Source organism: Pangasianodon hypophthalmus, chromosome 19 (assembly GCF_027358585.1).
Source record: "Pangasianodon hypophthalmus isolate fPanHyp1 chromosome 19, fPanHyp1.pri, whole genome shotgun sequence".
NCBI lineage: Eukaryota > Metazoa > Chordata > Actinopteri > Siluriformes > Pangasiidae > Pangasianodon > Pangasianodon hypophthalmus.
Window position 1 is genome coordinate 15,433,458 of NC_069728.1, and position 25,315 is coordinate 15,458,772.

The 25,315-nt window shown below is 38.6% G+C and overlaps 1 protein-coding gene across 3 annotated transcripts in view; it reads right to left on the reverse strand.

Annotated features, from left to right (window-relative positions):
- The window catches only part of nkain2 (sodium/potassium transporting ATPase interacting 2), a 193,821-nt gene that overhangs the window by 94,176 nt on the left and 74,330 nt on the right, over positions 1-25,315 (reverse strand). For all 3 annotated transcript variants that reach the window (XM_026922588.3, XM_026922591.3, XM_026922589.3), the window contains exon 3: positions 23,938-24,018. In XM_026922588.3, coding sequence (XP_026778389.1) covers positions 23,938-24,018 — 81 coding nt within the window. The remainder of the gene's footprint in view (positions 1-23,937; positions 24,019-25,315) is intronic.

The window sequence follows — 25,315 nt, forward strand, 5'->3', positions numbered from 1 at the left end:
CAGCTCTTTTCATTTATGTCTTGGTCAAGTGATACTCTTTAGGATATTCCAGCTGCCTAAATTAGTTTTTTTTACATTCGAAACCAATACAATACAAACAATAAATAATGGGCGGATCTACGCAAATGTGAACAGTGTGCAAGTGGGAGTGGACAGTCAGATAAAAAGCTTGTAGGACAAAATAAGAAAAAAAGAGATAATATTTTTCCAGTAACATCCAGTACAAATCCATTAAAAGTTTTTTTTTTTAAATGGGCATAAATTAGATGCATCAGGTTAGCAGATTAAGTCAATTTTACCCCAGAAGCGGTGCTACACGCATCACGTCCCAACTGCTCAATGATATATTTCTTTTTACACCAGCTACTGCTCTTGCGTGGAGCATTCATCACTGGTGCCATTTAATGGTTTAGGAAATATAGCATGGAAATATCTGTACTGACCATCAGTTTAGTATAAACATGCATTGTCATGGTGATTTTCACTTCAAAACTGTAGCATTTAGAACGTTCACAGGCTTTTCATTTTAACCAACAGCACGTCGCTTCCTGCAACAGGCTGAAATATTGAGCTGAGATTTCCTCTAATGTATTTAAACACATAAACACATTCAGTGCCACTGACAGGAGGAATGTTTTATGGCAGGGGAAAGATAATGCTTGATTATGCTACATTATAGACATTTATCCTATTCTCCCAGCAGTTAATATCCTTATATCTGAATATTCGTTCATTAACTCTTATGGATATTTAATATTAAAATTAGACACATCTCTAGTGCACAAGAAATGCACTGAGTCTTTGATGATACATATAATAAGTTGGAACATCATACCATTTACAAGTTTTACACTAAAGACTAAAAAAAACTCCATGTCAGCAAATATATCTAATTCAGTTAATGCCAAAGCTAATTTAGGAAAACGATGCTTTATTTAATTGCTGCGCTCGTGAAATTTCTAGAAAAGCCAAGTCCATTATTGATTTCTGCAAAATCCAGGACATTGATACCACGATGTTCATCTTCACCAGCTGAATTTACCGATGTATAGTCAGAGTAAAGGACACAAAACTGCGAGCATCTGAATCCACATCAATGTTATGACAAAGGCAATCAATCAGCGCTCTGCTCTATTGGCAGTCTGCTGCTGAGTGGGGGAAGTGTCCGCAGATAACGAATGAGGGGTGAAGAATGAGCGCCACAGCCTTTAGGGGGAAGGACTTTAGCACGCTGGATGAGACGGATGATCACACTTCAGTGAGTGCGTCTCTGACGGATGAGGACAGCGGCCTCCCACCAGATCTGACAGAGGAAGTGATAAACGTAGGAGGCTGAATGGACAGATACGTGGGCACAGGACAGAACAAGTTAAATTTAAGGTCAAAAGGCATCGTTTCCCAAACAACAGCCTTTCCTACCTTAATGAAACAGGGGTGAGGCTACATGGGTGGCAGCTGCCATCATTGGAGCCCAACTGCCATCCAATTCCCTCCCACATCTCTGAGAGGGCTATTAGTCCTGTGGAAATCTTACAGAATCATATCCAGCTCATGTTGGTTTAAATCATTGTAATGTTATCGTTCTTTACCTCAAGTATTAGGATCAACATCGCAACGTTGAAGTCGATACAGTGATGTCATTATGTTGCCATTAATTCTGCACCAAAGAACAAATCAGACATTCAGCAAAATCAACCCTTATCTGAGGTGGACAAATAATAAACTTAATTAAGTGCATTAATACAGACTAAGACCTGTTACATACTCTGTGCAAGTGAACATGTGCAACGACACAAGGAGCTCCACAAGGGGCTCTGCAGGGGGCATTCCCAACCTCTGTGTGTAGAATTTGTCTGCATCCAAGAACTGTAATACGACGCATTATTCCATATGTTCCCGATAGAGGAACTATATACAAACATTACGTAAGTCATGTCAAAACTGAAGAATGCATTTCTGGAAATAGTAGCCAAATATTAAATAGTTTTTTTTATATAGCACATCATGCTTATGCCCGCAACAAAACGTAACCAAGTTGTTGGATAATAATAATAATAATAATAATAATAGTAATAATAATATCTAACAACTTGGTTACGTTTTGTTGTAAAATAATGATGATGATGATGATGATTATTATTATTATTATTATTATTATTATTAAGTTGAATTTACATATATAGTGCCTTTCTCATATAAAAAGCCACTGTACAACCAGAAAATACACAAAAGACACAGCGCAATGAGAGAAGGAGGGGGAGAAAAACTGTTTTGTCTATGTGATTTAGTGTTCTCATCTTGCATTGCAAGTAAAAATATTATTTGTATCTGAATACCATATTAATTTCCTCTTAACACATTTAACCATGAGGTCGCATATTGTGCATGTTGAGCTATCTGGAGAGTTGTATGACAGCTTCGTGCTGCAATTTATTCCAATCTGTTTAGTTAGTGCTTCCACCAACCTGAGTGTTTCTGATTGTCTGTCATCCTTGTACAATAATTAAACTGCCTAGTAAAATCCCTTCTACTACAAGCCAGTTTGCACTTCGGCTGATGTGTGTAGTGCAGCAGGTGGTGGGATTCGGGAGCTTGTGCTATAGTTGCAGCATCAAGGTGTCACACCGCTGTGAAGTGTGTTACATTTATACTTACACACCAAATGGAAACTTAATGTTTTGCTAAAGTCAAGCAGAAGTAGGGTTTATTTTCTTTCTCTTGTTGTTAAACTACTTGTCCACCAGGCAGTGGACTAACTATTAACCATCCAAAGACCCCCTTTAAAAAAAGTGTATGCATTTTATAATAATAATAATAATAATAATAATAATAATGCTTGTACGGTATTATCATTATTTGCATGAACCTATTACATATGCATATATTATGTACAGTTGTTTGCCATTCCTAAGGATATCTTTGTTTTTATTATCAATCGAGGCAGTGGAATAAGAATACAATGCTATACTGGAGAAACTGAGAAAGCCACTACATTAAAAATGCTAACAATCTATCCAATTAAAGCACTCTGCCATTACACCATGCATGATCACAAACTAAACAAACAATAGCAAAGGCTGTGAAACAGACAATGCTTTAGTGTGGCAGCTCTAAAGTTTTTGTCAGGTGGGTATTAACTAATCACTATGCCTACGATGGGAGTTTGCGCTGCTGACCCCTAGAATGGCACCCTCATTTCCATCTCTAATAAGCCCGCCGTAAGCAATTACTAAAGCACCACCATCAGTCACAAATGCCTCTAATGGTACCTCTAAGGACGAGCGATGCTATAGGAGTGAAAACAAATGTCTCCGATGAATATCCGCTGATACTGACTGGAAAATGTAGACATGGAGGACATCCTGAGAAAAAAAAATCTGATTGCACATATGACAAGAATAAAAAACCTAAGAATCTTCTAGAAAAATGCAAATCCACTGGGCTAGCAATAAATATTAGCACTACAGATGGAATAACATACTGTAATTAACCATTACAGAGCACTAAATGTTATTTATTACTCTGAGCTCTTCTATTTCCTACAGGATACTCTGACTCTGTCTGTGTGTGCACAGGATACTCTGACTCTGTCTGTGTGTGCACAGGATACTCTGACTCTGTCTGTGTGTGCACAGGATACTCTAACTCTGTCTGTGTGTGCACAGGATACTCTAACTTTATCTGTGTGTGCACAGGATACTCTGACTTTATCTCTGTGTGCACAGGATACTCTGACTCTGTCTGTGTGTGCACAGGATACTCTGACTTTATCTCTGTGTGCACAGGATACTCTGACTTTATCTCTGTGTGCACAGGATACTCTGACTCTGTCTGTGTGTGCACAGGGTACTCTGACTCTCTCTCTGTGTGCACAGGATACTCTGACTCTATCTGTGTGTGCACAGGATACTCTGACTCTATCTGTGTGTGCACAGGATACTCTGACTCTATCTGTGTGTGCACAGGATACTCTGACTCTGTCTGTGTGTGCACAGGATACTCTGACTCTATCTGTGTGTGCACAGGATACTCTGACTCTGTCTGTGTGTGCACAGGGTACTCTGACTCTATCTGTGTGTGCACAGGATATTCTGACTTTATTTGTGTGTGCACAGGATACTCTGACTCTATCTTTGTGTGCACAGGATACTCTGACTTTATCTCTGTGTGCACAGGATACTCTGACTCTATCTGTGTGTGCACAGGATACTCTGACTCTCTCTCTGTGTGCACAGGATACTCTCACTCTATCTGTGTGTGCACAGGATACTCTGACTTTATTTGTGTGTGCACAGGATACTCTGACTCTATCTTTGTGTGCACAGGATACTCTGACTCTATCTGTGTGTGCACAGGATACTCTGACTCTATCTTTGTGTGCACAGGATACTCTGACTCTATCTGTGTGTGCACAGGATACTCTGACTCTCTCTCTGTGTGCACAGGATACTCTGACTTTATCTCTGTGTGCACAGGATACTCTGTCTCTATCTGTGTGTGCACGGAATACTCTGACTCTATCTGTGTGTGCGTGGTGTCTGTATTTGTCTGTATGTGTGTTGGTACTGCAAGTCCAGCGGCGAGCTGGACCGCCTCTGATCATTTCCACATGATATGCTGCCTGCCTCACAATTACACTTTCTCTTCATTAGCCGCCTCATTTGCACAACCACATTATTAAACTCCTTGGGAATTATTATTATTTTCTGGTACCAACACACAAAATGCACAAACGAGGCAGTAACACGGGCTGCACACACATACAATGAGGATGTTATGCTAATGGGTGGCACAATAGTTTAGCCCAAGCGTGCCGCTCTCATTTCTGCCAAAATGTATGCACACAATCAGGAGATAACTGGGGCAGAGAGGCTCAGCTCCAACTGCACACCAGAAAATAAAACCCATAATGGAAAATCAGCATCTTTTAGACTTATAATGAAGCTGGATTTTGGGGTTAGAAGGCTAAGTCAAGGGCAGAACTTCATGCAGTAACTTTTAAAGTAGCACCTTGATTTGCTAGGTGACTAGCACCTTTTGAGTTAGCATCTAACTGTGTTAAACAAATTCAGATACCGATAACTAGCTTTTTTATTTTCTTCCAACTTAGTTGTTGCCAAATCCCATTCACTCTTATCTTCATCTAAAGGAATTTGCTACGCTCTGCTCACATCATCATTCAGCACAATCTGAGCTAAAGAACAAAATGACTCGCATAATTAGTTTGTAGATGGGTAAAAGATGGCAATGCTTCAAAGTGAGCTTGAGGTAGTAAGGACAACTAGGAGTCAGGTATGTATGGTGGTTATATTATATGGTTATATTATGGTTATATATAGCTATATATACTGTGGATTCCAAAAGTCTGAGACCACATTGAAAACCTGGGATTTTTTTTATTTAAAATTGGAAATAAACAAGTTTTAGAATTTTGAAATATTTAGAACAAAGAAAGTAAATATTCAAGATTCTACATTATTTCTATGTCCCTGTTTAAATGTAAGCAAATTAGTGATATTGACCATGTTAACTGCTATACAAAAGGTCAGATTTTCCTCATGTCTAATCTCTTCTATTGAAGCATGTGCTCAGATGACACTCTGATGGATTTTATCTAAGATAAATCATAAGATTTTGCACAAACTTGTGGAGTCCATGTCAGCTTGAGTGCACACTGTCATTAAAGCAAAATGAGGACAAACCAAATACTAAGAAACTCGGAAATTCATGTAAACATTTCATTCTACTTTTCACTCAAATTGTAATCCATAATATAATTTGTAATGAAAACTGTTGTATTAAATTAGAAAAGAATGCAAAATAGCAGCATTTTCACTAGTGCTCTCAGATTATTGGACCACACTGTATGGTTATATTAATTAATGTGAACAAGTCAGCATTTTAAAGGATCGCTTACTAAGATGCAAACATTTCATTTTGAGCTCCAAGTTTTGGATCATCTTATATCCTCCTCCTATTAGTGGCTTTCAAACGAGTGTAGTAGCAGCCACCAATCAAAATTTTCTCACACTGCCAGAACTTTGTCAGAGGCTACAGCAGCCGCTGTAGAGCATGTCACATTGTGCATTCTAAGACCGCCAATCTCAACTCATAACCAAAAAAATGTGTGATTTTTGTCTGCGACAGCAAAATATGAAAAGTCGTACAATGTAACCCTGACTTCATTTGTTGCTAAATCACATTGACTAGACTAATTCATCACATGACAGCAACCAATCTGTGACCGCGATGGCTAATGTATGGTTCCTCCAAGACACAACAAGCGATGACTACATACGAGTAACATACGAGTTAACAGACATCCTCCTGACATCCACGGAAGGGAGGAATGTGATCCTTCCCACCTCTCTCTTGGGGTCCTGGCAATAAATAGCTTTGGCATTGTCAGGATTCAAACTTAATTTCCTGACAACTGCAATACTAATTTTAGCTTGGAAACTAAAAATCCAGCTTTGTAATAAGCTCCTTTGCTGCATATCAAATCAAGCACATGATGGCCATAGTAATATCTTTGGGCTAGTTTTTATCTTGACTCCTCTAGGACCATGACACCTTTGCCTGAAGGCTTCCTGTATGTAGGTTACTGAATGTGGATATTGTCTTGAGTGTCCTGTGCAAGAGGGTAGAGAAATGGCTGGCAGCTCACCAGCTTCCTCGGTTTGCTCATTTGAGTGGATCCTGGCAGCAGTACCCGAGGAGACATGTCGGGTTCGTTGTGGAAACGGACGTGAGGTGCAGTCTCAGCTGGTTGCTCCCACATGGGTGATCTTTAACTGCTGTCATCTCCATGACCTCACCTGCTCATGGGCCCTCAGGGAGACAGAGCTCCCAGAAATACACCTTCTATTTCTGGGTCAACCAATGCCAGGATGAATATCTACAGCTCCGGGCCAGAGGGATCATTCAGAAATGAGGAAGACAGTGAAAGGAAAGGGTAATAATATGGGCTGTGAGTGTTTAGTCTTTGAACCAATGAAATCGGAAGAAGGACAGAATAGATGGAAGGGAGACGAATGTGGCATGAAAAAAAAAGTTATACTGCCCTGGTACAGTTGCACAATGCTGGAGAGAGAAGTGCACTAAGCTTTCGTTAAGTTGCTCATGCTGTGTTAAGCCAAAAGCATCACTAAATTTAGAAACAGAAAGAAAGGGAATGCTAAAGAGGTGAAAAACTAGAGAACCAAGAGGAAGGTGGAGAAGAAAGGAGTCCCAGCTGAGTTAGTAGTGCCATGGATTACCTACACAAAGGCTCTGCTGGTCTTATGTGATTAGATGGCAGTCGGTCAATTGTTCCATGAAATGCACAGATGCCAGAAGGATCTGAGTGAGCTGGACATGTTGACAACATCATCCTTGACCTTCAAGCCCACTCATCAGCTGCAGAGAATACACACTTTAATGCCCTCTTTATAAGTGAACAATAAACATATGCTGAGAGTGGGTGACCCAGGGAGCTCAGAGGTGCTCTCCTCACCACGGGAGAGTGTCATTAAGTCTTCAGTCTTTCATTAAAGCCTGGTAAGACACAAAGCCGGGCCTGACAAAGAACGATGACAATACCCATCCGAAGCAAACAAAGGAGGCTTTGTGTGGAGACTTTGAAAGTGGGAAAGATTACAAGTGAATATGGCAGCTCGGGTGATTGTAATGATTGTATCTCATTACAAAAATGAAGAACGACTCACAATGGCTTTGGTTTAAATTAAGACTAATGAGAGAGAGAGTTCTAGAACGACAGACAGAGAAAGAGTTTGGAGTCATTTTTCCTTTGTGTCTTTTGATAATCCAGAATGGCGTTTGTCCATTCTTCTCCAATCTGTTGCAATTTGTTTGGTTTATGCATGTTTAATCCTCATCTCGATTTAGAAAAGACGATTCTGCCTGAATTCAGTGCACCAGCAGGCCTGTATTTGTACATATATATATATATATATATATATATATATATATGTGTGTGTATTTGTCTATATATATATGTATTTGTCTATATATATATATGTATTTGTCTATATATATATATATATATATATATATATATATATATATATATATATATATATTTGTCTATAGATCACATATAGATCTACATATAGATCAAAGACACGAGTATTTGAATCAGTGTTGCTGTAAAGAACAAAATAAGAGAACAGGTAGTACCAAAATGCTCAAGGTTCAAATACATAACACCAAAATCAAGTCAGATGCATAAATCAGATACAACATGAGAGAAACATGCCTGCCTTCCTGTTGCTTCTGGATGACCTACTTTCTGGATTTCTGATCAAATAAGCAGAGTAATATCAGCCGATACACAGCATGAGGAAGAGCTAAAATTGCACTCTGCCAATAAAATGGCTTGCATTCATGCAGCATAGTTTAACAGACCTTGGTCTGTTAGATCAATATATAACAGGTCATGTCATGCCTTGTAGCATGAACTTCTGTTCAAAAACACCAATTGACCTGTCATAGTTTTATTGACTAAGCAACATGATTTCACACTTGGAAATTCAAAACAACTTCCATCATGACTCATGTGAAAAGTTATAAAGGTTATGCGTCGTGTTGCACCTTTTCTTATGATTTAGTTATTAATAAGTGAATCGGCAGAGATATATACTGAGATCACATTTTTTCCCCATTCTGATGATTGACGTGAATGTTATGTGCAATGCTTTTCCTGTATCAGCGTAATTTTGTGCATTGTGCTGTTGCATAATCATGGTTGGCTGATTGGATAATCGCATGAATGAGCAAGGGTATAGGTATTCCTATTAAAGTGGCCATTGCATGTATGTTAATGTTATAGCTACGTTACTGTAAAATAGCCTCACTTCATCTCTCTCCCTTTCTTACACTCAGTACTTGGACACAGCCTGTGCAACAGATTTATACCACAAATGTGAACAGCTGTTGAAGGTTTAATTTTTTTTTCTTTTTTCCCCTGAAGTCTGGCTGCCTGCTTTCTTTCTTTAGGAATCCCAAGCAGTCCACATTCAAAAACTGTACAACTGTAGCTAATAGTTAGTCCTTGCCTTTTATTTCTGTTGTAAGATTTCCATTGAACGAGGGCTATTATTTATGTAAAGAGACGCAGCTCTTCATTGATGTTTTACTGATCCATCATAGCTGAAGTAGTTAATTTCTGAGCCATTCCTTTTTCACTTTCATATTGCTGTACAGAAGAAAATGTTTTATAGCAGATATTTTATGGCACTTCCGTAATCAAAACAGCTATTGATGACAAACACCATAATGTGCAAGCAAGCAGGTCTGAGTGTCTATTAAAAACCTCCATCGGTATTCACTGTACTGTATTTACCATGGCTCAACTGGGAAAGAAATAAGCTAGTGACAGAAAAGAAAGCATAACTTTAATTAAGGTCATTTTAATATTTAAAGTGTCTTAAAATGCAGCCATTTTACTCCAGGCAATTAGCAGTAAAGCTTGCCCTTTAGATTCTGGCATTGTGTTTCAGCTAATGAACGAAAACATTATGTCTAGGAGGTAGAGAGAAAGAGAGGTGCAGTGAGAATGCCATGCGAAACATACCCTTCGATTAGGTTAAGTAGTCTTCATCCAAAGAATGAGATAGGAAATTTAAAAATGCTTACATTGTGGTGGATAAACTATCTATCCACCCCTCATCCATCTATAAATCATCCATCTACTCCTCAGTCTACTCAGTGAATTATCCATGCAGTCATCCATCCAACCATCAATTGATCCACCCACCAATCCATCCACCCCTCCATCTATCTATGAATCATCCATCCACTCATCTACCATTCCACCCACCTCTCTATCTATGCATCCATCTAACCATCTATCAGCTCATCCATCCATCCATACATCCACTCAGCCACCTATCCATTTCAGTCATCCATCCCTCCACCCACCCATCCATCCATCCATCCATCCATTCATTCATTCATTCATTCATCGATCCATGCAACCACGTATCAACTCATCCATCCATCCATCCATCCATCCACCTATCCATCTATATATGAATAATCCATTCATCCAACCATTCATCCATCCATCCATCTGTCCATCTACTTATCTATTCATTCACCCACCTATCTCCCCCATCTCCATCTCCCCCTCCACCCACATCTCCATCCATCCACCCATTCATCTATCCAACCACTTATCAACTCTTCCATCCATCCATTCATCCATCCATCCAGCCAGCCATCCGTCCATCTACTTATCCATCCATCCACCCACCTATCCATCCAGCCCTCCATCAATCTATGAATCATCTAACCACCTATCTACTCATCCTTCCATCCATCCATCAACTAGCAACTCTACCTGGCCAGAGGATGATGGGATCCCTTTTTTGAGTCTTGATTCCAAGTCTTGGTGACAATGACTGTAGAAATATTATATAAATGAATTTACATGAAAATATAGATTTGTGAGAAAGAGAACAAGCCCCTGTTACACAAGCACTCAAATCTATATGGAGCAATCTATTCAATTATTGGCTTGTACCTCAATACTGCCAGTAAAAACAACTCCTATTCAGCTACACAACTGCTGTTGATGGACTGAATTAGACTCATTCTAGTCTTAAGTTTGAAAAGGGCCTCAATCCACATCTGTGTGTCTACACATTTTTACATTCCCAAAGTGCTTTCATTTGCCAGTGGTTGCAAGCAGAAGGAGTCAAGTATCTCTTCCAAAAACCTCATTCAGAACACTCTTCATAACACACTACTGATTAAGTACTGCATTGCATTATGACTTAAAATTGCCATTTTTGGAGGTCAGAGTGCTGGGTGTTTAATCTGATTTTAAACATTTTACCAGAAAGTTGAATAGCAGTCGCTCAACACAGGTTAAACCTGTGGACTCTGCAATTCCCACCCGATCAAACTAACAGCAATTAAACTCTTCTGTTCCTGTGAGGTAAAGTGGGATCTACGCACTATGACCTACGCTGAAAGTGTGATGCTGAATAATGGCTATTAAATCCATTTTCTTGCCATTACACTGTGAATCTGAAGAGCTCAAGCAGTGAAACAGTACATGGACTGAAATGTTAGCAGGTTTATAGATGGAATTATTGGAGGTTTTGGAGATTTGGGGAATGGTGGAGTTCATACCGGCACAACACATAAATAAATGAGTTGTAGTCTTTTCAGAATGCGTAGAAGTGAAGGACATACACATGGGTAAGTTGTTAGATTGTGTGTGAGACATGTTGCACAATGGTATGGAAAGAGAATATACCATACAAGAATAATACCTTCGACCACTAAAGTAGTCTTTTATGATTTTGTACCTAGTCTTTTCTGAGATTAAATGAATACAGTGGACTTGAGGTGAATCATTTGCCATTTTTTATAGCAACATTCAGCACTTAAGCAGACGGTAATGTTTAAATCCCATTATATTTCACAATAGTTTCTGGGCACAGCACCATGGCTTTTTAAAAGGTGTGGGCTGGAGATTTTAGCAGCAGACGCAGACTGAAATTCACGATAAAAGAGCATTTTGTTCTCCTCAACCACTGTGAGCTGGATCCCATTTTATTGTCATTCTGCTGATGTGTCACCCTTAAGATGAGGAGGCCATGTTGGAAATGACAAGGTCTGCTCCAGACGACTGACTCCTCCAACTCTGCCAATCACAGTGCTCTGGACAAATCACCATGGTTGCATTTCTGTCAAGTTGCCACGCTGTCAGATTTCGAGATCGCAGCTCTTCACTCAAGTGGGCACCAGTGAACACGCAATGCAGGCAAACCTAGAATTATTACATCTCATCTTAGCTCACTACTTCAACTGTAATTTTTTCCCAAGCCACTGAGTATGTATGTTGTATCTCAAACATTGGTAGAAAGCCATTCCACTGTTCCAGGTGTGTAGTCATACTTTAATAATTGGAATCTATTTCTTATATCACAGATTTGTTAAGATTTTTCAGAGATAACTTGTGTAAGCATTACACTGCTTATTTGTTGTCTTTTACTCATGAATTGACATCAAGAGTTACATCCTTGCTCAGAAACCGAGCAGTAGGACTCAAATGGAGGCCTTGTGTTGTGCCATGAATGATGGTCATAACTTCCAGCCTATTGAAAAAAGAGAACAGACATTTCCAATAGGAACCAGAAGCAATGACAGAATGACAAACTCTGCATTATTTAGAGCATACATAAGGCTAATTGGGCCAATGGTTGATGATACAGATGACATTCCATACATGTACTGTAGTTTGAAAAAATGAAGTGGAAGTATGGAAAATGATTGCACCTTCACCTAGACAGATGTACAGCTCCTACAAGCTCGCTCTGTGTCTGCCCAGTGCATTAGTGTCACTCTGATCTTAATGGTGTGCTGGAATAGGAACTCTTATTGTCATCTCTAATGACACTGAGAGCCCTCTACACAGCCTCATATTCATCAGAGATGAAGTGTCAGCCAAGCTCTTGGCATCCTACAGTTTAGCCCACTCCTAACTTTGACACACCTCCTATAGCAGCCAATACACACTGCAAAATAAACTATGCAGGGATTCGGCAGGTAATACATTTAGTTGAGCCCTTCTGTAAAGAACTGTGATAATGGTTATGCCTGGGGAAAAAAGACACTTTGAAAAACCCTCTATAAATCCTCAGCATGTAAAAATGACCACAGTCCACATACGGCTGATATACTATACATATGAAAAAGGCACCATTCTGCTTTTTTCAGGTTCATGAGATATAGTTATGCATGGCAATGAATTGCTTTACAAAACCTAACCTGAAAGCGGTTAAGCTTTGCAAAGCTCCCAATAAAACCCTCAATAAAACATGGGAAACATCCACAGTCCATAAAAGCATTTGTGCTAGCACACTTCAGAAAGAGTCTATTCTGTAAGCTATACTGTTCTTGTGCTGTCAAGCAAAATCCTTTTTAAAGAATTGCCATGGAAGTGTTAGAAACCTGGTATAATGGGTCAAAGAAACATAATATGTGATCACAATCCCCAATAGCAGATATGCTAAACACTAGGACTGGACGATGCATCATGCCGTGTCATGGCCATTGTAATTCTGATATTGCACAGGACTGCAGTAGTGAGTTCCCTCAAATCACAAAAGATCACAGCAGGTTTTATCAGGTGATCAAACAAAACAAAAAGAGGATTATTAGCACAAATTAAATTCTGAACAAGAAACTCAATTATTCTTTCATCCACCTTCATCTTCAGCTTTATCCTAGTTAGGGTTGGGGTAGATCCGCTGTCTCTCCTGAGAACACTGTGTGCGATGAAGGAATACAACCAGGATGGGATACTAGTCTAACACAGGGCACCATGCACACACACATTTTCATGCTCACTCACACCCAAAGGGCAATTTAGCACAACCAATCCACCAGAGAACTCAGAGGAAACCCAAGCAGATACAGGGAGAACATGCAAAACTCCACACAGACAGTAACCAGAGCAACAGATTGAAATGGGGACTGTAAAACTGTGAAGCGGCAATGCTACCTAATTTGCCACCCTCAAACTCAATTACTGAAGTGAAATTCAAGCTAATACATTGTTAAATTATATCTCTTTGGTTATTTTATACCTACATTAATAAAGTGAAAATAGCTTGCTAAGTGTTTTTGTCTATGATTGTTCGATCATAAATGCAGTCATATTAGGTTAATACAGATTCATTTTTATTCAGAATAGGAAACTAGATAACATTAGCTTTCTGCTTGATATTTTGATAGAAACTATGTCTTAACATCACAGATATGTTAAACAAGGCCTTATCTTGTTAGCATGAGCAAAGAAGCTAAGCTAGTTTTGTTAGGATTTTTCCACTGACGGGATAACTGAACCTCCTTTTTCCTTTATTTTCTGCAGTATGCAAATGAGTCACTTTAAATAGTAGTAGTGAGTAGTTTCTTTGAAACTAGTTGAGTTTTCCTGTTAACTCATTTTCCAGAACCAATAGGAAAGTCGACATCTTGTGACCATGACCCCATGTGGGTAGTTTCTGCTATCAAAGGAGACTACATTGCATTCACATCTTGCGTGACAGTAATCCTAGCATTCTCTTTAGAACAGAAACATGGCCTGTTGTTTGTGTTAGCATACAAATTTGACAAATTCATAAATTCACAATCTCTTGTGAATTGTTGAAATTTCCCAATCTTTTGTATTTCAGAGCAGGACGGAAAGCTGTTTGTTCTACCAGAACCCCCGATGGACTTGGCTGATGGACAATGATCAATGCCCAAATCGGTTGGAGCTGAAGCATCTTCGACAAGCACTTACAGAGCCTTGCCCTAGTTGCAGCATAATGCCAATGATCAGGCAATGAACCAGGCAAAGCTTCTGATCTCACATGGGAAAATACAATGACTAAAAGTCAATCAGGGAAAAAAGTTATTGACTCCTCTGCAGACTGTTCAGTAGCATGAGGCTTGACTTGCATGCTATTCACGTCTTCTTAATGAAATACAGAGCCATCTCAATGATGGATATAGTGATGAAATTGCAAGTGGCCACAAAATGGCCCTATGCAGAATTTCTAAGTACTAGTGACCTCAGTATTGAAACCTGGGAATGTTTCACTGCAGGCTGTTTTGTGTTGGCTGAATACTCAGCACATGTCAGGCATGTCACACGGGCAGGTCTCAGTGGTAGTGACAAGGACATATACGCACACCCTGTGGCACTAGTCCACTGGAAAAAACGACTCTTGATTTGAGCAGAGCAAGTCCTCGGAAGGCTTTCCACTAGATTTCGGAGCATGGCTGTGAGGATTTGCCCATTCAGCCACAAGAGCATTACTGAGGTCAGGCACCGAGGCCTGGGGCACATCTGGTGTTCCAGTTCATCCCAAAGCTGTTCAGTGGGGTTAAGGTCAGGGTCTTGTGCAGGACACTCGAGTTCTTCCACTTCAATCTTTTGCATACCATGTCTTCATGGAGCTCACTTGCTGCACAGTGGCACTATCATGCTGGAGCAGGTTTGGGCCTCTTAGTTTTCAGTGAAGGGAAATTGTAATGCTACAGTATACAAAGACATTCTAATCAATTATGTGCTTCCAACTTTGTGGCAACAGTTTGAGGAAGAACCAAATATGTGGTGATGGTCAGGTATCCACAGACTCAATCTGAGTTGACTCATTGTGAGAGGAATCAGAGCACCTGGCCCAGGTTACTTTGACAGTGTTTTAAGTTTGCACTTTAATTTGCTGTCAGCAACAGGTCTCCTGAGGTTAGAAATAGGTCAATAAAACCCGATATCAGGAAGTTTTAATTACTTATTCAACACAGGGTCAGAGCGATTTAAATAATAGGAAATCAGATATATAGATTTCCCCCTAAAGGCTGCAAGACTCAAGGTTGTGAGTCTTAGATAGTCACTAATTACACCACAGTGAGAAGAATCACTATCACTTTATTAAAGAAACCCCAGTATCAGTTTGTGCACTGGTTCTGACGCAACAGACTATTGTCAATGAGCTTTGACAAGCTAATTCAGAAAGAACAGTGTAACAGGATGAATGTTAGCTAATATGCAATGGATAAATGGTCAGAGGTCTTAGGGAGGGTCACTTCCCCATTAGATCTATAATGTTCATGATCTTTTATGATGCAGAATATTCCAAACATTTTTTGTAGTTCAGTGTCCAATCAAACAAATCAGGCAAACATGTCACAGATTTTTGATACATCTGAGTCCACCACCCAGACCTGTGTTATTTTATCATTCATCATCACACTTTACACTCATAGAAATTTCAAAATTCAGTTCAAAATTCAGTTGAAATTTGTTTGTTCAGTTTTTTCCTCTGGAAGAACCCTTAAAAGTTCTGTGTACAACTCCATACAGAAAGCTTCCAAGTAGAACTCCTGGGATGCCAATAAATCTAATTATAAATCTATTTAAGTAGTTCTTGCAGAACCCTCCATTTTGAGAGTACTGTTATACAAGAATACATTTAATACATACTGTATATATCATTTTATTTATTTTAAAAATCAACTTGTCTTTATGACAGCTATGCACTTTTAAGTTTAAATCTAGCACCATAAATGATTCTGCCTTAAAACATATAAAAAATCATACAACAGAGAACTAAACATCTGAAGAACCCTTTATGTAACCATTTTTAAAAGATTGTAACACACTGAAACCGCTGTTCACTAAAATCCTGGGCGTGAGGCAGGAATACACCTGGATAGAGTTGCAGGGCAGCTATTCACATCTCAGGACAATTTAGAATTGAGCTAATATCATGTATTTTTGGGAGGTGGAAGGAAACTGGAGAAGCCAGGGAGAACCAACATGGACATGAGGAGTACACGCAAAACTCCACAGACAAAACTCAAGCTCAGGATCAAAGCTAGGACCCTGGAGCTGTGACACAGCAAGTACTACCTGCTGTGCCACTAACAGAATAGCAGATAAAATACGAACATTTCAAGTCAGTGGACTTTTGCACCCTTTTTGTAACTGACTAACAGTTTGAAATAGATACATTACAGACCATGTGGAAATAGGCAGACACATCTGGCAGACTTCTTTTCTGCTAAACTACTATCTCTGTTCTCTCTCTTACCTCCATGCCCCAGCAGCAGTGATGGGTGCTGATGGGAAATGATGGTCTTATTGAGCTAGTGCATGGACTCTAACTCATTTGTTCAGATGGGCCTGGAGGTGACAGACTCAGCCTTTTCCCCACCACTTCCCAGTGAAATTGACTAGAAGTCACCTTATCACATTTTTTTATCCCCTTGACAGTTTATCAGAATCCCTCCATTTTACTGTATATGAGCACTTGGAGTGTGCTGACAGAGCGTGGGCGAGATGCATTTTAAGCCTCCTTCGTAGTAAAGGGCAAAGATAAACCTCGAGCAACTGACTTTTATAGATTGAGTTTCTGGCTTTAACAGCAATATCACTTTCTGCACCCACACAGAAATATCCATATGACAAATGGCAACTCATAAGGGCAGACAAACTAAAAGTTTTTTAGGACGGGCACGCAAGAAGAAGATTCACTGAATACAGCGTATTCACTGAGCGCAACTTCACGTAAGGTGATGTATCCACACTGCAGGAAAGGAGATCTTAGCAAGTGAAATTATCGTGAATAAAGGTGAATTGATCTCATATTTATTATCATAATATTATGACAAAACAAATATAAAATCTTCATGCATATGTATAGACCTTTCCTAATTTCAAGCATGAAATTGAAATAAATGGTTGAAATAAGTAAAAATATCTGCCAATAGAATCACTTCAAACCTGATATTAGTATAAATGTCCAGAAATATGCTTAATAATTTTACATTTGCTTTACTGTAATGTCATAATGAGCAATATTAGATCCATTGGCCTTTATTCCAGATATTTTCCAAAGCTAAGGGTGTAAGTAGACATAGAAGCAGGATATCTGCAAAAATCTCCCAAAAACTCTACAAAATAATTTTGTCATTTATTCATGAAAACTGTTTTTAACTCTGATTTCTGTGATTCAGTCTGTGTTCTCCAAATTTCAGAAATCATAGTGCTCTAATAATATCAGCATTTTCAAACTGCCCACTGACCCTTTTTGTAAAATTGGACCAGTTCCCAGAATACATTGGAAACTAGCCAAGCCTTGTTAAGCTAGATGAAATCTGAGTATGAATATCTTGCTGAGCACTATGTGCACTAGATGGTGTTTTAGTTTGACATTTGCTAGATAAAAAGGTTGTTTTTTTTAGTTGTTTTTTTTTCTGACAAAGTACAAGATCTTTGCTGAAATGTCACCACTGGAAAATCCAAAGTTTAAAATCCTCACTCCCCGGAGTGGCTCTCTGGAAGTTCAGGGACTTAAATTCAGAAATTTCCAGTCACTTCGAAGTCATGAGCTAATCCCCTTAAACAAGCCATTCTTAAAAACACACCTTAACTAGCCTTAAATTGTGGCAATTGGATTTGCACATTGATTGATGCTTGATGTATTTTCATTGCATATTTACTACTGCAATTTTGTAACTATGTCATCCATTTCACAGAGCCCTGGAGATCAGGAATTGCAGCAATTACAGTAACAGCACATTGAAGAAATCATTTCAACCAAATCAAATCTATCAACCTAATTATATGCTCAAAAGGGATGCACTGCAGTCGCTGAAACACAAAACACAAAAGCCACATGAAACACAGCAAATGAAACGTCCACTCATTTTGCACAGCAACCGAGGGGGCTGAGGTTCATCAGCGAACAAGACATAAACAGTGCAGGTGTGAGTCAGTGGCACTTCACATAAGCACTTCACTGTCCTGCAATGTTTTTAGAAAGAATACAATAAAATAATGACAGTGATAGGAAATAAAATGAAATGGAACAGAAACATTCAGTAAAAAAGTAGATCATTTTAATGGAAAGAGAAGAACGTTAGAGTAAATGAGATGATTCGCATAAATCACATCACCACTTTCTGAACAACTCTACATGTACAATGTGCTATACTAGAATTTTTGCCTATCTTCACAAAAATGGTGTCAGAAGCTAATCCTCAGTAATTATCAAAAACTTGCTGAGATTTGTAAACAATATGGCCGCCACATGCCAATCAGTCCTAGTGGGGCGGAGCTTAGTTTACAAACAGCTGCAATTCTGGACTGGTTGCACGGATTCGTACGAAACTGGGAAGCCACGTTTACTACAAGGCTCTGAGGAGGTTTGGAGCGTGGTCATAAAATCTGGTGTACTGCATCATTGTGCTAACCTGTAAGTGAATTTTAAACGATGATGGGGTGAAATGAAATCATTGAGCTATTGTCACAGAACTTGCTAAGTATTTTCAGCTATGGTCGCTTTATTGTTCTATGGAATTTGGTAAGAATTGGTGACTGGGAGCAATAATTCAAATTTGTTTTAAACCTATTTCATATATTGCTGACTATTAAAAGCAAGTTGTGTTTGGACCATTGAAATCATCCCTTTCTTCATCATAATGAAGGAGTAAAGAACAGTAACAACTCAGAAACATGGGTATCAATATCTAAAGCTTCCACTTGTAATTATAACAGCACATAGATGTAGTGTAAAAGTATAAATATTTTATGTTTTATTAGTGAGTCTAAAAAATTGCACTCTCAATTACAAGATATTAATATACAAATATCTTAAGATACAAAGAAAATCTCCCTGGGACAACATGAGGAAGAAATCTTGAGAGAAACCAGGGTCAAAAGGGAATCCATCTTCTTCTGTTTGACACAGATAGTGAGATTATAAGTCGTTACAGTATACAGGTGTAAAAGAGTAAAGACAAACTGCTAAGTGTGTTGAAAGGATTTTCAGAATGAGCAGATAAGTGAATAAGTCCTGGGATGAGCTTCTAAACAAATTTATGCACTAAAAAGGATCTCTTTTACCCTTTAAACCATTTTTCGTGTTTTCCTTTTGGCTAAACGTGAAACTATTTGTTCAGTAGACTGTTTATTATATGACTGTGATGTTAGAATAACAAGGAGAAATAAAAGTGTGGTTCTTAAACAAAAAAGTGGATTTTAGTCAATGTTACATTCTCTTTGTATCTACATGCTACATGGGGAAATCAGGAGGATCCTCAAGCATGGAAAGGTTTTACTGGTTTTACTGTGAAAAACATGAATATGGAACTAAGGAGCAGAAAGAGAGAAGGGAACAGAAGTTCACATATCCTTGAGGGACGGCAGTTGTGTTCTTAGGCACAGCTAAGCTGCTGGTTAATGTCTCGTGTTCTGGCCGCAATGAACATCTCCTATTCCTGCCAAATTGCCTGGATTTACACACACTAGAAGGGGTTGCTGTGTTATTTACTTGCTCTGCCGCTCTCTCTCTCTCTCTCTCTCTCTCTGTCTCTCTCTCGCTATCTTGTCTACTTCTGCCACTTCTGCTCAGGGTCTGTCCCTCCAGTAAAGGCTATTGTACCCTGTTCCAAACATAAAGACACAACCCAAGGCAAGGAACTGACAGTAACCACTTGAATATTTAAACACAAAGAGAAGATGTAGTGCTCCAATATGGAAGATTTGTGTGTGCTGTATGAGGACATTGTGTATCGAGACTCATGTTGTGAGGAAGTCAGCCGATATTACCTTTCTCTGCAAGTCCAAATTAGATTGACCTGCAATGGCAAACACCAGATTGGATTTTTTTCCCAAGGAGCAAAACTGTATTTGTGTCAATTCGGTCACTCTTTCTGCTTTCTGCCTTCGGCACAAGGTGGCATGTTGCCTTCATGCGAGGGACGGAGCATGTTTCAACTTGCACGGAGTGAGATTGGGATTTCTCACCTATTTATCTTAATTTGTTTACGCCGGTGATCTAACCCAATTACATTTGCCAAACTCATTCCTGGTTAAATGCATTACGCTGAGCTGCAACCAGTACAAAGAAATAAATCACAATAACTAATACGCTATTGCTAGCTCATTAAAATAGAACTGAATAATCCTGTACCATCTTTTTTTTGCCATTTTAACACAGGATGAAATACTGCCAAGTGGTTTTCATTTTGGCGGAGAAATGACTGACAAGATCACTTGTGGGACGAGAAGATGCAAGGCTTCTCTAAAAGCAGCGGAGGAGCTCTTGAGCAGTGCAGGCGGAAGTGTTTGGTTTTTTTTCGCTCCTCTGTGCTGCAGCACTGACAGCCTGCCAGCACTCTGGAGGAAAAGCTTCAAAGATTTAAAAAAGTCCAATCTAACAGGACCACAGCGAATGGCCAGCATGAGCCTCGGGGAGAGAACTGCATCGACTCGGTCTGGCTTCTTAAAGAGCACCGTGCTACAAGTGTAAGAGGGAAATGTAGACTCTTGATAAGAGGCTGATCATGTTTTTAATCAATGACGGCTGGAAGGCATATCAAAGATACTATTACCTCAATCTTTATCTGAGTTCAGCAGCTACCTGAGCATACAAGTGTCATTTAAACACATATACTTAGATTAAAGTAGTAATCATAATTCAAGAATTTTAGTTTTTATATATATTTATATATATATGTATATATAAATCATCAACATTTATATATATATAATATATATATATGTATGTAAAGATTTTCAGTGCATGTTTAGGATTAATTTGATGTTTCATTTTTCTATAAATCTAATTCGATTTGTATGAGTATAACTACATGCTATTTGGTCCTTATAACGCCCTTATAGAACTGTATAGCATGAATATTCGGCCTCTTAAATCATAATTCTTTGTTACTGTATTTATACAATGCCATAGTGTTTCTTCTACAGTAGCTTCAGCAGTGTGGGTTATGTGGCCATGTCTAGACAGCGAGTCTGACTGCTCTCAAGAAGATAAGGTTGTTCAAATAGATGTGTCATAATTGTGGTCATTTCTGGTCAGTTACTTCTTCATTATTCAAGTATACTGGTTAACATGAACAAATCATATATTTCAGCATTAAGCAAGGAATAAAACACTTGCTTATGTGCTGTTATACAAATTTAATCCACAACAAGGTGGGGGTCTACTACAAAGCGAAGTTAATGTTACTGTACTGTCATATTTTGTTTATCCATTTATAGTGACATTTAATGTTGTGTAATGAAACAAGTTACTTCCCATGATCACTTATGTTACAGCAGATACAAACAGTCATTCCCTCACCAGCATCTCTCTCTCTCTCTCTCTCGAAGTTAATACGACAACATAATAAATAAATAATTAAATGAATAAATAAATAAATAAAAATAAAAGCTTGTCATGTTACTGAGAAAGTAAAAAGTAAAGTCCACTGTCCATTAGAATGAGTTGATATTGGAGACTCCTTCCATAAAAGTCTCCTTACAGAACCATTGTTACACACAGTTTCAATATATCAAAAATGATACGTTTCTTCATTAAATAATAACACGTTTTAATTCAGTTTATTCTCAGTCTAATTTTATGAATTAACCCATGTTTATTCCATCAATATATCAGCAAAATAAGCCACCAATGAGTGACACGAACAACATCTTAATCGACATGGTTTACAGCTAAAAGCAAGTTCCCATATTTATACGTGGAAACCAGAGATCGGTAAATCATCAGCATTTATGTGGTTCTTGAGGACTGATTTTTAGTCCTGAATTCAATAAAATGTCAATGCAGGTGTATTTCATTAACATTTAAACAAACATCAATTAATACACAAATTAACTTGCTTTGTTACGTGGTTAGCATTACTTAAGGCTTATTAATGCTTAAGTTTATCATTTGCTAATCTTAACTAACACAGTAAATAATGTTAGTTAAGGGAACCTTAATGTAAACCTTAATGTTAACCTTAAAATGTGTCACATTCGTCTTTGGTGAATTGACCACCTCATGTATTTTTTCTTATGGCATCAGATTATTTTTCAACTTGTAATTGCAAGAATATCTTGTTACATAAATTAAGATTAGAATATAAATTATAACCAAGACACAATGTTTCCAAAATGCGCATGCTGGAAGTGTTTATCATGTGGAATAGACGAATAGAGCCAGTAAATCCAAGCCTAGAAGATTTAAGCACTTTGTAAAAAAAATCAACGAAGCAGAAAACATCTCTGATACAACAGATGGGACCTTTCACTTAAAGAAAAGTGCGGAACATTTTCTCTCAGACAATCATGTTTGTCTGTAAACTTAGTCAGAATTACACAATGGGAAGCTGAGATGACCTGAAATCTTTTCCAATGAAACAGATCCTAAAGCCTTTTGAGACAAATAGTGAAATAGGTGTGTAAAGACGTTTTGAAAAGACGCTACTGCAAAGCAGAGTCTAATATAACGTCAAGTTTTCCTGTGAAATATGAGATCAGTGATAAGATTATACAGTAGTGACAGACCAACGTGGAGCTCTGATTGACTAGCAACCGACGGTGCAATTTAATGATCCAGTAATCAATCTCCAGTGAAGATCTGCAGCTGAGGAAAAAAAACAACCCCATTACTGTTGCTATGGTCCATTTCTCATCATTAAGAATACAGTGCTGTGCTGTCGGGTAACCCGGCAATACCAGGCCCGCATTATCATTCAATTCTGACAATTATTCTCCTTCACTCAATTGTCATGATTTGCTGCATGACTGACAGAAAACCAAAACTGACAGAACATCCGTCTTGCATTTGTGGGTATTTATATCTTCAGCCAATGACGATGTACCAGACTGCCATCTAAGATCATACACTAGTTCAGATGAAGTGTGTAACACATATGACCTTGGAAGCAATGACTACAGCAGCAGTGATATTTAGCCTGGAGTAATGAACGTGTGGGAAGAAGGCACTCACGGAGTCTGAGGAGTTCTGTTCAAAGGTTGTCATTTGCACAGATGATAAGGAGCAAGCATTAAACGAGAAATCAAAATAAGATCCGGAGGTGTCTCGTTTGCTTGAGGGGAACCGTCACTACTTCTAAAATGAAAATGTAGTATGTGGAGTGCTTGATGGATCCGAAAATCAACTTACATGCCTGGTTTGCCATTTAATTGGGCACAATATTTGACATTTTGACATTTTAATTATGCTCATTTTTTTTCTACATATGTGAGCAGATGAGGGATTATGGAATAATTTATCCTTAAAAATGAAAGCAGAGGAGAAGAAAATCGAGAAAAAGCAATGTCATTTCTTACATATTTGCATGTATATGAAAGCATTGTAGAAGAAAGGCTATAATAAACCAGGAGTGAGTGCTTGAGCACAGTTGCTGTCAGCAGACAGGATCTTGCTCTCGGCAGTGACCTTGTGTGCTGAACATCTTTCAAAGATTCAAAGATGTTACAGCTAACAACTTATGAGATATGTGACGAAAGCACACCTGCGAATAACCTGCAAGATTGTTCTGTCCTATCTAGAAAACATATCTACACCTGGAAACAAACTGCAGCCCTGCATTACAAACCAAGGAAAGATGCATTACCTTGGAAAGGTCACCCACTTCCAAGTAGAAGCAGATGACAAAGACGTTCCAGGTGACCCAGAGCACCAGCCAGACTGCATACTAGGGGGAAAAAAGCACAAACACAATAAACGTACTATTTGGACGAGACAAGATTTCCAGACAATGCTGCCAGAAGACATCTGTAGTAATTATGATCAATTCACAAATGTATAGACATGTATTCACAGACATGGATGGGTCTTCATGATGCAACCTATTTACACCTCTTTTTAATAAGATGATTGTTCTGACCTTTATTATAAGGATTTGTTGTAGGGCTTGTGGCTGTGCAAGTTGCAGCTAAACCTGTGCCAGGAAATCACTAGCATACCTAAAACCCCCAGAAATGTTGCTTGTCTGACACGTTTTTTTCAACATCATCTATATTTTATTGCTCTGTGTTTTTAAACTCGGGCCAATACTTGGTTTCTGTTTGTAGGAGACGAAGAAAAGAGTGCTTCCTGGAGTGTCTTTATAAGAAAAATTGCAAATCCTCCTTTACCACAGGACATAGAGGAATTTTTACCACCATGTCAATTCGAATAGAAATTGCCTGGGGCTATTTCTACAGTTCCTTTTATAGAAGGTAAAATATGGCATAATCTTAACAAAAGTGAGCAGTCTGTAAAAATTACTCACATGATGGATCCGGCCATGACTAAAATCCCAGAGATATTCCGTTAATAATTACATTACCTCACTTCCTTATGTAAAACGAATCCAGTCCGAATAAGGCTCAAGATCAAACCCGAAATGTTAACAAGCCAGATAAACCTAGTATTTATACATAAAAGTGATTCACTTTGAAAAAGCGTGAGTAGGACGCTCGTTCTGTAATTAATTTTCTCATCCATGCACCTCAAGCCCATCCTCCACAGATCTGAGATCTGCTTTTGCCCGCTAAAGCAGAGAGGCCATGTAGGAGTGTGTGTAGGAGTGTGTTCAGCACACGTGTTCTCTGCTGTGCGTGCTGAAGCTTTCAAAACAGCACGATACGAATCAGAGACAATGAGTCAAACGTGCATGCAAAATCATCATTAGAGCAAGGATGGAGTTAAAAAAAGAGAATTTCTCAGGCTGTTAAACAAACGCTCTGCATGTCCTTGAGGAGGAAATGAGAATTATGAAAGTGCTGAGTAAATCTATTCCAATAGTGGCAGACATTACTTGGAGTTCCGTTTTTTGTGCTTCCTATGAGTGTCATTGGCTACAGTGTTAAGCGGGGTGTGCTCTTTCGGATCAAATCATACATAGCTGATGCGACTGAAATGAAAAATAAGTAGACAAAAATTGAAAATCAATTCGAGTTACCTGTGAGGATCTGAGCCAAAATCTGCAATCATTTTAGCACTCGGCA